Genomic DNA, 15,609 nt, shown 5'->3' on the forward strand with positions numbered 1-15,609 from the left:
ACAGAGCTTAATGACCAGAAAAATGACAAAAAAACCCAATCTTGTTAAGACTAGTACTAATCTTAATTCACTACGAAGTGTTAAAGGTCACAAAAGTGGAGGTCTGTTATGTTCAACAGTTGGGCAACTGAAGATGGTATGTTCGAGATGCCATTGACCAACAGAATTGTGGGAGTTAGGAAATGTAGTTATTGAGTTGGAACCAATCCTTGTCAGTTTTTTGTTTTGTTAAAATTGTGTTAGTCTTGCCTTGGTTGAAAGCTCCCCAGCTTGTTTCAATATTGGAAAGGTCTTTTGTTCATTGCAATGTTATGTACACAAAAAATGAGTACTCCAAATATCTCTTGAAAAAATTGATCAAAAAGTAAACACATCATAGGAAAACTTTTCCCATATACCTGGCATAAGATGACTCTACATTTAAACAATATAGTTTTGTAGAAAGAAAAGTGCTTTCATCATCAAGATTAAATTCAAAGCCTTTATTAAACGTGCCATCTTCAAACAATCTGCATTTAATCCCCCTTTTGCATTTGAAATTTCTAAGGCTATTTTAAATAGTAGTTTTACAGGGATTTTCAGTCTTCAGAACCATCACAAGCCGCAAGTTAGTACACAAAAACATTAAGTTTTAACTTCCACAGATTTCTATTTCCTCTGCACAAGATCTGTGGAAAAGACCAGCATTAGCTCCTTTCCTAGAGCTTTTACACATTTCTGAGAAGGAAACGGGTTTCACGCACAGGCTTGATGCTCAAGACACACCTCACAATCAGCTACAATTAACTGATACGGATTGGTTTCTTGCGCATTCGGTTTCAAAAAGGGGACCAAAATTTTCAATTTTTAGTGAATGTAGGTCTAATTAAGGCTATTCTGGTATATTTTTGATATTAAAATACTCTCTGGGAGCCCTTTTCATAAGCCCCCATCAGAATTAATATATTTTCAAAAATGAAAACATTTAACATTGGTTTTTGAGTTGAAATGCTGATGCAGCCGTTGGTTCAATGTTTTCTTTTCTTTGGGATCTTAAATATCACGTCAATATAGTGTCATCAATCTGTTCAACAGAATCAGCCTGGCTGGCCAGCTTCTTCAGAGATCTCCTGCAGCTCTCATTCAGCAGTTCCAGACTGGCAGTATCTAGGATCTTGGAGACAGACTGTGGAAAGAGGAAGAAGAGAATACCAATAAAAGCATTCACTCCTAATGCTAAATTAGCCCTTATCTATTTTATTCTATGCTAAAAAAAGCATTAAAAAAATTCAGTATCTTACAGGGTATGTGTCAGAACATAAAGAGAAACACTGGCTAAATTTATATCCAGATTTACAGTTGTATTGAAGAAAACACTTGTAATTCTTCTCCCAAACAGATCTAATGAATAAAATTCAGTTATGAGTCAAACATAAAAATCTTGCTTTTCATACATAACTAATCTGTCTAGCTTCTTGCATTCAAGGTTCTACCTCTTTATAATTAAACAGGGTGTGCGTTTTTAATTTTTTTACCTTTAGGATTAGAGTTCAGAGTTTAACGATATCCTTGGTATGGAGAGCAAGATTCAGGGTTACAGACTAAATAAAACCTGTTTTGGAAATACTCAACATTGCCACAAAATTCTTTTGGTTAAGTCTAATATGAACAGATGAGAATACCACTGGACACAAAGTCCTTTGCAATTGAATATTGTATAATTTAAGAAAGAACAAAGAAGTGCTCTGGGAAACTACAGGCCCATTAATTTGACTTCAATTGTATGCAAGTTCTTAGAACAAATTTTGAAAGAAATTAGTTAAGGACATACAGGTAAATGGAAATTGGGATAAAATTCAACATGGTTTTACAAAAGGTAGATTGTGCCAGACTACCCTGATCTCTTTCTTTGATAAGATAACCATTTTTCTACACAAAGGAAATACAGATCTAATCTATCTGGATTTCAGTAAGGCATTTGATACAGTTCCACATGAGAAATTATTAGTTAAATTGGAGATGATGGAGATTAAAAAAGAATTAAAAGATAGGTAAGGAACTGGTTAAAGAGAAGACTACAGTGGGTCATGCTGAAAGGTGAATTGTCAGACTGAAGGGAGGTTACTAGTGGAGATTCTCAGGGATCAGTCTTGGGACCAATCTTATTTCACATTTTCATTAATGACCTTGGCACAAAAAGTGGGAGTGTACTAATAAATTTGCGGATGACAAAAAGTTGGGATGTATTGTCAATACAGAGAACGCCTGGAATATTATGTAAGAAGATTTGGATGACTTTGAAAACTGGAGTAATAGAAATGGGATTAAATTTAATAGTGCGAAGTCATGCATTTAGGGGCCAACAACAAGAATTTTTGCTATAAACTGGGGCATTGGAAGTGACAGAGGAGGAGGAAGACCTGGGTGTATTGGTTGATCAAAGGATGACTATGGGCTGCCAAGGTAGTCCTAGGATGTATCAGATGTATTTCCAGGAAGTATCATTGGACAAGGGTACTGGTGAGACCTCATCTGGAATACTATGTACAATTCTGGTCTCCCATGTTTAAGAAAGATGAATTCAAACTGGAACAGGGGTAGAGAAGGGCTACTAGTATGATCAGAGGAAAGGAGAACCTAGCTAACAAGAAGAGACTTAAGGAGCTGGGCTTGTTTAGCTTAACCAAAGGAAGGCTGAGGGGAGGCTCTCTATATCTACAGCAGAGAGATAAACACCAGGGAGGTAGAGGAGTTATTTAAGTTAGGTGCCAATGTTGATGCAAGAACAAATGGATATAAACTGGCTAACAATAATTTAGGCTAGAAATCAGACCAAGTTTCTAACCATCAGAGGAGTGAAGTTTTGGAACAGCCTTCCAAGGCAAGAAGAGGGGACCAAAAAAACCTAACTGGTTTCAAGACTAAGCTTGATAAGTTTATGGAGGGGATGGTCTGATGAAACTGCCTACAATGGTACATGGTCCATCTGTGACTGCTAGAAGCAAATATCCTCAATTGCCAGAGATGGGTCACTAGATGGGGAGGGCTCTGAGTTACTACAGAGAATTCTTTCCCCGGGGGCTAGCTGGTGGGTCTCAACCATATGCTCTGATTATCATATTTGGGGATAGGAAGGAATTTTCTCCCAGGTCATACTGGCAGAGACTCTAGGTGTTTTTGGCCTTCCTCTGCAGCATCGGACACAGGTCACTGGCTGGTTTGAATTAGAGTAAATGGTGGATTCTCTGTAACTTGAAATCTTTAAAACAACATTTGAGGACTTCAGTAACTCAACCAGAGGTTATGGGAGTCTATTACAGGAGTGGGTGGGTGGTTCTGTGGCCTGTGATGTGCAGGAGTTCAGACTAGATCAGAGGACCTCAAAGCGTGGGGCATGCCTCCCCTAGCGGAGCATGGAGGACCGTCCAGAGGGGCCTGAGCCAGCCCCCATGGGGGGGCGGGGAGGGAGCGCCACCCAGCCACTCCCCACCCTCAGGTCTGCTCTGGTCCTACCCCCAGCCTTGGCCACGGCTCCGCCCCAGCCCCCTTACCCATCTGCATCCCCCCAACCCTCCCCCCAGCCACGGCCCAGCTCCCAGCCCCGATGAGGGAGGGAGGGAGGGGTGTGTGTGTGTGTGTGTGTGTGTGTGTGTGTGTGTGTGTGTGTGTGTGTGTGAGAGTGTGACCCTCAAAAGTTTGGGGACCACTGGACTAAATTATTATGATGATCTCTTCTGGCCTTAAAGTCTATGAATTTCAAACAAGAAACACACAAAAGAAAATTCTTACACTCTTACAAGCACATCAAAGCATTTCAGCTGGTTCCACAAATTCTGACATAAGCACTAAATAAAAATAGCTTAGAGCTGGAAAAGAATTCTGGACATTGACATGCAAAGGAGTATTTCATCCACCCTACAACAGTCCATAGTGCAACTACTACAGAAATATGTTCATATACTGAGGACCCTTATTATAATCAACAGCATGGCAAAGGCTCATAGCATTCTGAAGATATGGCTATTAATTGTTGGCTACAGAGGGGGAGTTAGCTTGATGCATTTTAGTAATACATATTACCGCATTGTAACCATGTATACCCAAGATAGCCAAGTGGAGAAATATGGATGTTTGCATGAGAATATTGATCTAGGATGAAGAATTAGATGCTAACCCACGAAACAGTCCCCATTCCGTCCTCCAACCCATCATTTGTAATATTTTATACTGCAAGATACTCATTTATATATTCAAAGATAAAAGGCTCCACCCACAACAATATTTAAGGTTACTCGTATGCAAGACAGCATGATATGGCCTTCCACTAGGTAGCAAAGTGTTTCTTGTTTATACCTGAAGCACTTCTTCGCCCTCTCTCATCTTCAGGAGGTTAACTATGGCTTGGTCACTGTAGGCCCTCACACTGGTGTTTTTGTCTTTTGTATTGTCCAGAAGTGCTTTGAGAATTGGTTTAATTGTCTGCGGATCCATAGATGGGAGGTGATTTTTATTCGCCCACCAGATCATCTTTTCTGCAATTAACTTGATGTCACTGGATGGATTCTGGAGACACTGAATGAGACACAAAGACATCCTTAATTTCAGATACAGCACAGGGAAATTTTCAGAGTGCCAATTTACCTTTTTGATAGTGAAACTAAACTAACGAATACAAGCACTGATAGAACTGCAGATGCTCCTCATTCTCACCACATACATTTCTGTTTTTCATTATCTATCAACAAGTTTAAGCAAACTGTTAAACGAGAATAAGTCAGGATTGTAACTTGACAACAATACACCTTTTTAAAAAAAAAAGTTTTGCAGCTTGCGGTTGTCTGCAGGTCATGTGGTTTCCCTGCAGCTATTTCAGGAAACAACAATGACCACTAGCACAGCAACCGTTGAGAGTTTTAGTGTTTCCATTAAATGTCCTTTTTTGGTCGTTTTCGTTTTCCAGTAAAAGCCTGGGACAGGCTGAAACCTGACATGTCAGAGCAGCGGCTATGGGACACCTTTGCCTTTTTTAAATGAGCTTTACAACCTCTCATTTTTAATATGAACTTGGCCCTTCTGTTCTTTTTAACCTTAACCAATTTATGATTTAGTGTGCACCACACTGCTTTTAATCACAATATTCATGTGTATTAACAGCACATTTATACCACAGTACTCGGTAATATGTCATACCAATTAAATGTAAGGGCTACAAATGTTGGATGTCTAGTACTTTCTGATATGCTTTCACATAACAGGAGCTGCTTTGAAGCCACTGTGCTCTGTATCATGTGTAGGGTCTACCAAATTCACAGCCATGAAAAACGTGTCATGGACCGTGAAATCTGGTCTTCCCCTGTGAAATCTGGTCTTTTGTGTGCATTTACCCGATACTATACAGATTTCACAGGAGAGACCAGCATTTCTCAAATTGGGGGTCCTGACCCAAAAGAGAGTTGCAGGGGGGTCACAAGGTTATTTTAGGCGGGTTGTGGTATTGCCACTTTTACTTCTGCGCTGCCGTCAGAGCTGGGTGGCCGGAGAGCGGCGGCTGTTGGCCGGGCGTCCAGCTCTGAAGGCGGCACCCCACCAGCAGCAGCGCAGAAGTAAGGGTAGCAGTACCGCAACCCTACTACAATAACCTTGCGACCCCCTGACAAGTCTTTCTTGGATCAGGACCCCTACAATTACAACACCATGAAATTACAGATTTAAATAGCTGAAATCATGAAACTTATGATTTTTAAAATCCTATGACCATGAAATTGACCAAAATAGACCGGGAATTTGGTAGGGCCCTAATCATGTGCTTCAGAGTTTTTAAATTAAAAGAAAAAAATAAACCCTGAAAACAAAAATAAAGGCTTTTATTGCCAATTAAAGGTGACTGGCAAAGAAAACAATTGGTCTTGTGTCTTTTTTTCATTTTTTGCTTCTTTATGTTGTATAAAGAAGTCCTGAGAGGGTTTTTTTCTAATGAAAAAGGGACAAGAGGGCTTCTACTTGGTTTTCACATTAGAAAGTCAGCTCCTGTCTATCCTGGTAAAAAGGTAACACGTTAAGAAACTGAAACCAGAGTAACAGAGTGAAAGGGATTTTTAGATTTTTTTTAAAACTCTGGTTTGCTTGAGTTTTTCTGTTAGTATTTATTTAACTTCAGTGACTAACACTGTGGAGAAAATACATCTTTGTTAGCATCCCAGCCTCTCTAGTAAGAATTAGGCGAAAGCTGCAAAACATGGGAAGTGCTGCAGCAAAACCAGGGAAGGAGAGAATTGACAGTCTGGATATTTTCAAGGTAAAAAGGCAGAAATATTTAAAGGGGGTGGGAGAAGCACTTTCAAGTCTTCCTCATACAGCAAGCAGCAGCAAAAAATTACAAAAAGTTCAATTTTTCTTTTACTTATTCCTTTATAAGTCACCATTATTGCAACATGTATATTATGTACCTGCTATCTATCTGCACTAGTAAAAGCATAACCAGGTAGGCTAAAGTTTGAATGTAAAGCCTCTTTCTTTTTTGTGGTGTTAACTGTATCTGAACCTACAAAGGCTTCTAAAAATATCAAAAAACATTTTGTTTGTACTTTGTTGCAGACAAATCTAGATGCTTAAGCACCCCAGGGTTCATAGATTCAAAATACAAGCTGTCCAAGTTTACTGCTTTCACTTTCTGTTACAACTAGTACTGAGATTTTATTGACCAAGCCATCAACTGGCCAATGACCCTCTGCAGCTGACCCAAATACAGGCCACATTCCATTGGTTAAGGTCATTGTAGAATAGTTCAGGTAGCACAAAACTTAAATGACACAGTCCTAGGCTCACCTTAATAAAGAGGTTGGCGAGTTTGGGAGGCAGATTTCCTCCTTCTGTTTCTATGTGGTATTTCATAAGAAAGCCCATTCCTCTGATACCACTAGCTGCAATGGGGATCTGCAGCACAAAGAGAACCAGGACACTTTTGTTATTATTATAATTATTACAGTAGTGTGTAGAGGCCTCAGTGTGCTAGGTACTGTACATGCACAGAGTAAAAAAGAGTCCCTGCCTTGACGAGCTTACAATCTAACAGACAAGACAGATAAATGAAAGGAGGGGAAACAGAGGCACAGAGAGGTCAAATGACTTGCCCAAGGTCACACAGCAGGTCAGCAGAAAAGCAGAGAATAGAAACCATATATCCGGAGTCCCATCGCTAAGGATTACACTGCTTCTCAAAGCTAAATATGCACAACTATTACTTTATCTTTCCTGAGTATTAATTAGCCACACCATGATGGTCAGCCTACATAGAGACCTTCTTCATAATAAGAAAGAGCCCCTTCATTCCCTAGTAACGCTAGCCCTAAGTTGAGCACTTATCATAGGAGAATCAGAAAGTTCTGTGTTCATGCTGAAAACTGCTTCAGCAATGTAAACAACTTTCACTCCAGTATGTTCGGAGGAAAGAGGAATGAGCTTGTATTTGAAGTGCTTTCCAAACATGCTCTGGGTTCAGCACATAAACGAACTGCAGTAGTGTGAAATTTAAAATGTAGACAATCAGGAACACTTTCAACAACACACACACACACACACACACACTTACTTACAGGGACAGTGGAAATCAGATGAGAATCAGAATAATCACCGAGCTCAAGTTCAGAACTGTGTCTCTATTCATGGTACATTCTTCAGAGTGTGCTTGAGGGTTGTCCCAGTTTTACCAGGTAGCACTGAGAGTCTGCAAAGCTTTAAACTGTTTACAGTGCAACAGACAGAGCTCTTGGGAAATGCTCTGGATGGCCTTCAGATAGTGCTTACCCTGTCTGCTGTGGCATTGCTCAAGATCCTCTCCTGAACGCTGTTATAGTATTTGGGGGCACATAGTCTGCTGGGAGCTACCTTTATCGCCACAGACAGTGCAAGGCTCTGTCCATGCCTCACCATCCAATCAATCCCAGAGACATCCGCTGCAAGAGGGAGAGAGCAATATTGAGCCTTGCTACCGAGTATACCTGATATAAATGAGTTGTGTCAGGCTGACGTTCATCTCTGTTTTCATAAAAATAAACAAACACTTCAATAATACCTTGCTTAGAGAGCTCTATGCAAAACATTAAAATTAAACCCAACAACTCTATCATGTGAGACCCATTCTGCAGCTATGGAAACTGGCACAAATAAGTGACTCATTTTAAGGCTATAAAATGAGTTTGTGGCATAGCTGGGATTAAATTTAGCAGTTCCTGGTTCCCAGCCCCATCCATGCTCATCCCATTGCCTCTGATGATCTCAATCAGGTATTATTCTCTGACATGTAACAATTTAAAAATGTGAAGGATCTTGTCATCACTAGTGAAGCTACGTCTCTTCAATGAAATAAACACATTTGCTGGAATTCATAGATTCATAGCAACCAATCACTAGATTCCCATTTTAACTCCTCAGAGTGGAATGCTATAGTAATGCCCCCAAACCACTAACCGTTCCTGGAGAATTAACTTTTTTGCCAGAAACCAGGACAACGGAGTTAATTCGCCAAGAGCAGTTCGAAGTCTTAGGGCATTAGTAGTCCATGATCTTTCAATGTTACAGCCAAACGACACAAAAAATGGCAGCGGTTTCAAAACTTTCTATAAAAACGTATTTTTACAGTACACGGGTTTCTAACCTTTTTGGTCTGCTGTATCAGTCTGTTACACTAAGACCTCAGCTGTATCGGTTAGTGCCTATAGCTTCTCCATTCAACTCTGCATGTTCTACCTATCCCCAATTCAACTCTGCATGCCCTCTGGGTAATGGAGCATTGGCTGCCTCTATTACAGGAGTAATCCAAGGCTCCACTGCGGATGAGAGTACACACTAATGAATGGGACACTAGCAGAGGAATGTGCAATAGAGGCCCTAGAATAGAAGCTCAACATTAAGAATCTAGAACACAGGTCAGGAAAGCCTCTGGGACCAGTGGCTGAAAGTGCTATTCTATAGTACTCAGGGTCTGCTCCACAGTTTAAGATTTCATAATTAATAAAACACCCTATTTATTTCAGAACACATTTATAACTATCTGCTAGACATACCCAGTAAGTGTTGCTGCAGAAGAGTGCTGAGCTCCTCTTCTGACAGAAATGCACACAGCTCTGCTAGACAGCCAGCTGACGCCATGCGGGTAGCATCCTAAAAAGGAAAGGGGGGAGGGGTGGGAGAAAGGCAAAGATTAGAAGAGTTTGATACACAGACAATTTCCACTGAGAAGGCCAAGTGACAAAAGAAGCTCTGAAACAAAACCACAAAGGAAAATGAAGATTTCACAACCAGCTCCCCACTCCCACCGTTTGTTGATTTCAGTCAGCTCCAAGTTTTCTTGTACACTGCAGTAGAATTCAAAATCAAGCCCACAGCTCAGGGCAGAATGTAGCACTACAGTACTGACTGGACATAAGCATTGAGTTATACACATGGAAAACACATTTGCTTTCACCTTTGTCATTTAAAAGGGCCTTTTGTGGACATGAAAAGGTCAAGTTCTTGATTTACAGGCTGGGAAATGGAGCAGTGGTGCCTACTGTCTGCCTGCAAAATACCCTCTTGCTAGTGAAGATGTCCTGCTTCAAAACTTTTAGCACCAGTTTGTTACTTTAGCTTGCCAAAATGATGAGTTTACCATTGCAGTTCTCCACACATTGATTGGATTGGTCCTGCTTTGAGCAGGGGGTTGGCCTAGATGACCTCCTGAGGTCCCTTCCAACCCTGATATTCTATGATATTTACACTGCAATGAGAATTTTTCCATCTCTGACATGCCAGCAACCTGTGTTTTACAGATGTAGAGTAAGGGGGCAGTCACTACAGAATGTGAATTTTGATCTTGGATGCAATATTATGTTGGTTCCAGAGTCAGTGTTGCAATCTGCCATATGCAGAACATGCCTCTTTAAAACTGGATAATTTCTTTGTCAGTAAGAATGTAACCCCTCCAAAAAGAGGGAAATGCATTACCACATTGAGGTTATCTATACTGACGGAGACATATGCTTTTACATTGCAGCTGGTATATTTTCTACTTTCAGCTGATGGTAAGTGAATAGTTCTTAGCTGCCTAAACAAATATATTGGTTTCTTTGTGTGTTTGACCTTCCATTTCTCACCAAGGAAACACTAATTTCACAAAATTTAAGAGTTACAATAGATTGACCAGGGAAGTATTTTATTCTTGGATAAAATTTGCTTCTCAGTCAACATACTGTAAGGTGTTGAAGCGATTTCAGTTTTACAGATTAAATTCAGTTTAGTGAGCAATGCATAGCTTCAGCCTGCTTTTATATAAGCTCTCTTTCCAGTGTATTATTAGTAACTCCTCCAGGAAGTTATTTTAGGAAACAATTCTGTTAGAAAGCTCAGAGTTTAAATTAAAAAACAAACAGTGTGCATGAGACATCCCCCCCGGGCCCTTTGCAGCAATACCTCATCATGTCCCAGCATTCCTAGAAGCACCGTGGTGATGGTCTTCCTAATGGTTGCGTCCACTTTAGCACCAGCTCCTTGTGTTACAAATCGCAGAGCTTGCAGCATGGTGTCTCTGCAGTGAACAACCACAAGTTACAATTCAAGACTGCAGTTTTCCCCAAACAGAATGTCAACGAAGTACAAGAAGCTGGCTGCCAACAACAGATTCACGTACACAATGAATAGCACAAAGGTGGGTGTGCCTAAATTTGAAGGAGATGGAGCTTCTCTAATGGCAGGAAACCATCAGCACCAAACAATGCCTGCATTGGTTCACACCTGATTGTCATTCTTACTGCTGGGAAGGGTCTTTGACCATTCACAGAGGGAAAATCTTCTCCAGTAGGAGGCTCATTTCTTAGGGAGCTGGACATTTTACTGATAGGTGGACTTATTCTTGGAACTAGGAAAAAATACCAAGTCCATATGGACTGAAACAAATGCTAAATAGGAAACACACTATTGGAGTCTTTCATAGCATATATATAATCTTGGCTTCTGCTCTACGGTCAACTAATCTCTGATGTTAATTGAGTGTTTTAAAAAAAGTTAAACTTGTCTTTCTTCCCACTGCTGCCAAGTAGTTCATACCCTACCCATTTTCCACAGCTTACCTGATGCTAGAATCCCCACTGGAACGGATTCCATTCAACAGCTCAGTAAAAAGAGGATCCACTTTACTATGGATGGCAATCAATTTACCGAGTGCATCAGCAGCCTTAAGGCGGACAGCACGGTTTGAATCTTGTAGTGCTTTGGTGAAGGTAGTCTGTAGCTGAGGCAGGAATGGTTTCAGGGCAATCCCAACCTGTACAGGCAAAGATTTAGGTGGGAATCACATGTACTCAAATGTGAAACAAAAGCTAGAAAGGAAAGATCCGAAAAAGTGTGGTAGCTTCTAACAGCACTTAGATATAATGATAAAATCAGCACTTGCCCATCCAGATAAAGAATCTCCCTAATACACAGCTAAAAAAATGGGAAAACCATGCAAGGACTGAATTCAGTTGTCAGAAAGCAGAGAAATAAGCACTGAAGGTTTTCACACCCATGACATGAGTATTCTTTGTAACTAAACATGGTAGGCAAAAGCCCAGTACAACTTGGTTATGTAGAGAAGGTTAACAGATCTGGAGAGTTCAAACTTGACAAAAAGGAAAAACAAAGATGTTTACCAGGGATTTGGAATCTTACCTTGGCCAACAGAAGGCTTAATGTTTCAAGCAAAGCCACCTTGACATTCCAACTGAACCGATCTCCCAAGATCCGAATAAGTGGTCCAGTAATGCTCACAACGGAGGGTTTCAGGGCTTCGGCAGAGGTCAGTTTAATAACTAGTCCTAAGGCCTTTGCAGCTTCCTCTTTCTGCTCTGGGTTACCAGTTAGAACTCCCTCCCGCAGCACCGGAAGAATAGAAGTCACTCCCTGTCACAGGAATCAAACAAGAAAACTAGAACCAACAATGCAGACACCACCACCTAACCTACTTCCCCCCCACTTCCCATTGGAAGTGCAAACTTGGAAATACCTTAACTTCCTACTGATGTTCATTTCCATTAGAAAGAACAGGAGTACTTGTGGCACCTTAGAGACTAACAAATTTATTAGAGCATAAGCTTTCGTGGACTACAGCCCACTTCTTCGGATGCATTTCCATTAGAAGTACTTTTGCTCAGTTTGATTTCATGCAGTTATGCCTCACTAAACTGCTTGTTGCTTAGTAAGTTTTATTCCTGAAAGATCTGGCAGGAAAGTCCAGTTTCACACTTCCACCAAAAAGACAACTAATATGACTCATGTGCATTATACAGTTGTCAAATATTTATTTACAACAGACACCCAAATTGGGGTATCAAGTAACAGCAGTAACCTAAAGAAAGTCTCTACACCTAAAAGTTTGGAATGCCCCAGTAATACAATATTCTGATAGCTACAAAAATCACATTAACTAGGTTACTGGAAAGACACAACAGTATTACTGTGGTAAATCCCAGCCCCACACTACACACTTATTTACCTTCTTTGGAATACAGAATCCTGGCATGTGTTCTCCTTTGGCCTCATTCCCTACCATACGAATATCCCTGTGCAGATCCTCAATGAGGGCAAGCTGGTTCCCAGCGTCTAATTTCTGCAGGAGTGACAGAACGGGCAAAGACTGTGTAACAGCATCAATCCCCACAATTACTGAATTCCTCTCATGTTTACCAAGAGATAAGCCACTGCTATCTATTCCCGTTCTCTCTGAATGTCTGGCCTTTCACCCATACTACTAGTCTCGTGCAGTCCTTAAAATACTACAACCTTTGCAAAGACCTCATTTCCAGTGAAAATCGAGTGTCTTCTTGGAGGAGTATTTGACCAAGTCCATTCCCTCCCAGTCTGTATTGCTGCAGCCACCCTGGCCCATAGCTCACCTTGGTGATGGAATTGAGAGCATCCCAGCTTTCATTCAGAACGACGGGATTGGTATCATTAAAAAGTCGGATCAAGCCTGAGACCAAGTTCCTGAGATGGGCAGTGCAGTCTGCTTTGGATTTGGAGCAGTAAATGTTTAGAATGACAGCTGCTGCCTGCCTCATTCCCACCTCAGGGCTGCGAGTGGCTTCTAAGAGATCTTCAATGATAATTCTCTGCCCGACATCATCTTCCACAGACAGGATTACAGCCTGGCAGTTAGCCATTTCCTACAAAGTCAGAATGAACTTTATGTTAACTTTCAACCAGAATAAAAGCCACACGTCTCAAAGCCTTACTTAATGTTGTTGCCCTACAGACCATTATCCTCCAGGATGAACTAACAATTGTACAATTTCTGTTCATGGAAACCAGTCACATCACCTACAGGTCTTCTGTTCTTGTAGTCCATCTAGAGCCCAAATCAATCTCTTATTGGTTATTAACTAATTTTAACAGTAGTTTGTCCTTATTTAACGACTAATCCAGGGCATAAACTAAAGCTGGAACACCATTTTTGAAGGATGGAGAGGAGAGGACATGATAGATTCTCTCTAAACCTAAGAATTGCCCAAACTTTGCCCAACTGAGAAGCTGCATAGGTAGCTTCCCAAGGGTCAAAGGGCTGCACTTAATTTACATAAAATGAGTGTGGTTGCATTTTGCTCCATCTTCAATGCAAAGGTTTAGAAATCACAGGCCCCAGCACACAATACTTCAGCTTAATCCAAGCAGTTCCATGGTCTGTTTCACAATAGGGACTGTCAGCTATGGACAACTTTAGATAGTTCCATGGGAATCTCTGTGCTAGGAGACTGAAAGATCAGCTAACAGACATCTAAGAATGGACAATGAATCCATCACTTTAATTTCTAGTTACACCGGGCTAAACAGACAGACAAAAACAATCAACTCTTGGGGACAGAAACACTCTGGACTTTGCATATTATATATTTTTGAAATATCAAGAAACAGTGTAGAAATAGAACCACACTCATAGTAAGAACTGTAAGAAAATATACCTCTATCTCGATAGAACGCTGTCCTCGGGAGACAAAAAAAAAAAATCTTACCGCGTTATAGGTGAAACCACGTTATATTGAACTTGCTTTGATCCGCCGGAATGCGCAGCCCCGCCCCCCTGGAGCGCTGCTTTACCGCGTTATATCCAAATTCATGTTATGTAGGGGTAGAGGTGTATATGTATTTTTAGTCTCTCATCTAATGCCCCAGTTTCTAATGCTACAAACAGATCTCGTTAATTGGACACACTGTTGGCCAAACCCATTTAAATTCAGGTAGTCTAAATTTCCCAACTCCTGATATACCACCAGCAAAAAGATCATTGAATCAAGGGGCTAATGGATTGAATTAAAACTTACCATCAATTTATCTAAAAACCCCGAAACATTGTTTATAACTAAACTTAAAATACTAGTCTTCCTTACTTACCAAAAAATGAACTATGCCACTTACCAGTTGCTCATCAGGGGTGCCCAGCTTCTCTTTCAGGGCAGACATCATAGCAGGTAGGATTACACCCAGATGCCGTGTCAGAGCATCGCCTGCCACAGATGAGAGGAATGCTAGCACTCTGGTGTTTACAGGGGGAGAAATTAGCTAAAGGAAACAGGAGAAGCAACAGTATTTTACGCCAGTAAGATTTTTCAGAAGGCATCTTACATAATACATAGGCATGAACAATTCTTAAACATGGGTACATCATAACCGAAATTACGAGTGCTTCTGGGAAGTAATCTGCGTAGACTTTGAAATTTTGCTCCCAATTTTTGAACATCAGTGCAGACAATATTTGAAGCAAGAAGAAATAAAACACTCTACAAAGTTTAGATTTGTTTCAAAACATACCTTTGGCACCAAGTAAGGCAGCACCACACGGCTCTTAACAGCCATAACTTGCTTAAGACCGTCCAGAGCAAAGTCGGATGTCTCTTCCGTATCCTACAAAGATAGTACAGGGAGTTAGCCAGCTTGCCTACAAGATTATCTCTGCCATAGCAACCTAGACCTTGTTTCAAGTGACAATTTTGGGATAATCATACAACCAGCACCTATATAAGTCCTTCTACCTGGGGCTCTCAAAGCCTTTTTCAGACACTGAATCAAACCTCCCTACCAGGTTGGGAAGAATCTCCATAGTGAGGCACACAGTTTAAGCAACTTCCCAAAGGACAGTGGAGACATGTAGCAGAGCCCGATTACTCAGATGTTCCAACTCTTAGTCCTATACTTTAGCTACAAGACCATTCCCTTCCCCTCTTGCAGAAGAAATGAATCCAGGGAAGAAATGAAATCATTAGACTTGTGACCCTCCCCTAAAGACCTAGCATTACAGACCAACTCCTCCTTCAGCCTGTATCGAGAATCTCAAAACTTGTCCTACAGTGAGATTTTTTTTTTTTTTAAATGTGTTGGATCATGTCTGAAACACTTACCAGCTGCTTCAGCAAAAATGGCAGGATGTCTTCAAGAGCCTGGTATCCAATTGTTGAGTGCAGTTGTTCAAATGTTTTGGCTGCAGCCTCTCGGACTTCTTCCAGAGGATCGCACAGAGCTTTTCTCACTGTAGGAACTAGGGACTCTGAGAAGAACAGCACCTACGAGATATATAGATATAATTACAGGACATCTGTCCATGACAGCTGGAGCATAGCTACACCTGAA

General features: G+C 40.9%; 1 protein-coding gene across 1 annotated transcript in view; it reads right to left on the reverse strand.

Moving 5' to 3' along the window:
• Positions 1–467: 467 nt before the first annotated feature.
• GCN1 (GCN1 activator of EIF2AK4) overlaps positions 468–15,609 on the reverse strand; it is a 58,157-nt gene continuing 43,015 nt past the window's right edge. The window contains exons 46-58 of the mRNA XM_054006338.1: positions 15,381–15,542; positions 14,794–14,886; positions 14,401–14,544; positions 12,885–13,154; positions 12,485–12,598; positions 11,662–11,892; positions 11,082–11,275; positions 10,426–10,540; positions 9,042–9,138; positions 7,783–7,931; positions 6,805–6,912; positions 4,333–4,551; positions 468–1,165 (exon numbers count right to left, since the gene is read on the reverse strand). Coding sequence (XP_053862313.1) covers positions 1,040–1,165; positions 4,333–4,551; positions 6,805–6,912; positions 7,783–7,931; positions 9,042–9,138; positions 10,426–10,540; positions 11,082–11,275; positions 11,662–11,892; positions 12,485–12,598; positions 12,885–13,154; positions 14,401–14,544; positions 14,794–14,886; positions 15,381–15,542 — 2,022 coding nt within the window. The 3' untranslated portion in view covers positions 468–1,039. The remainder of the gene's footprint in view (positions 1,166–4,332; positions 4,552–6,804; positions 6,913–7,782; positions 7,932–9,041; positions 9,139–10,425; positions 10,541–11,081; positions 11,276–11,661; positions 11,893–12,484; positions 12,599–12,884; positions 13,155–14,400; positions 14,545–14,793; positions 14,887–15,380; positions 15,543–15,609) is intronic.

This window comes from Malaclemys terrapin, chromosome 16 (genome assembly GCF_027887155.1).
Source record: "Malaclemys terrapin pileata isolate rMalTer1 chromosome 16, rMalTer1.hap1, whole genome shotgun sequence".
NCBI lineage: Eukaryota > Metazoa > Chordata > Testudines > Emydidae > Malaclemys > Malaclemys terrapin.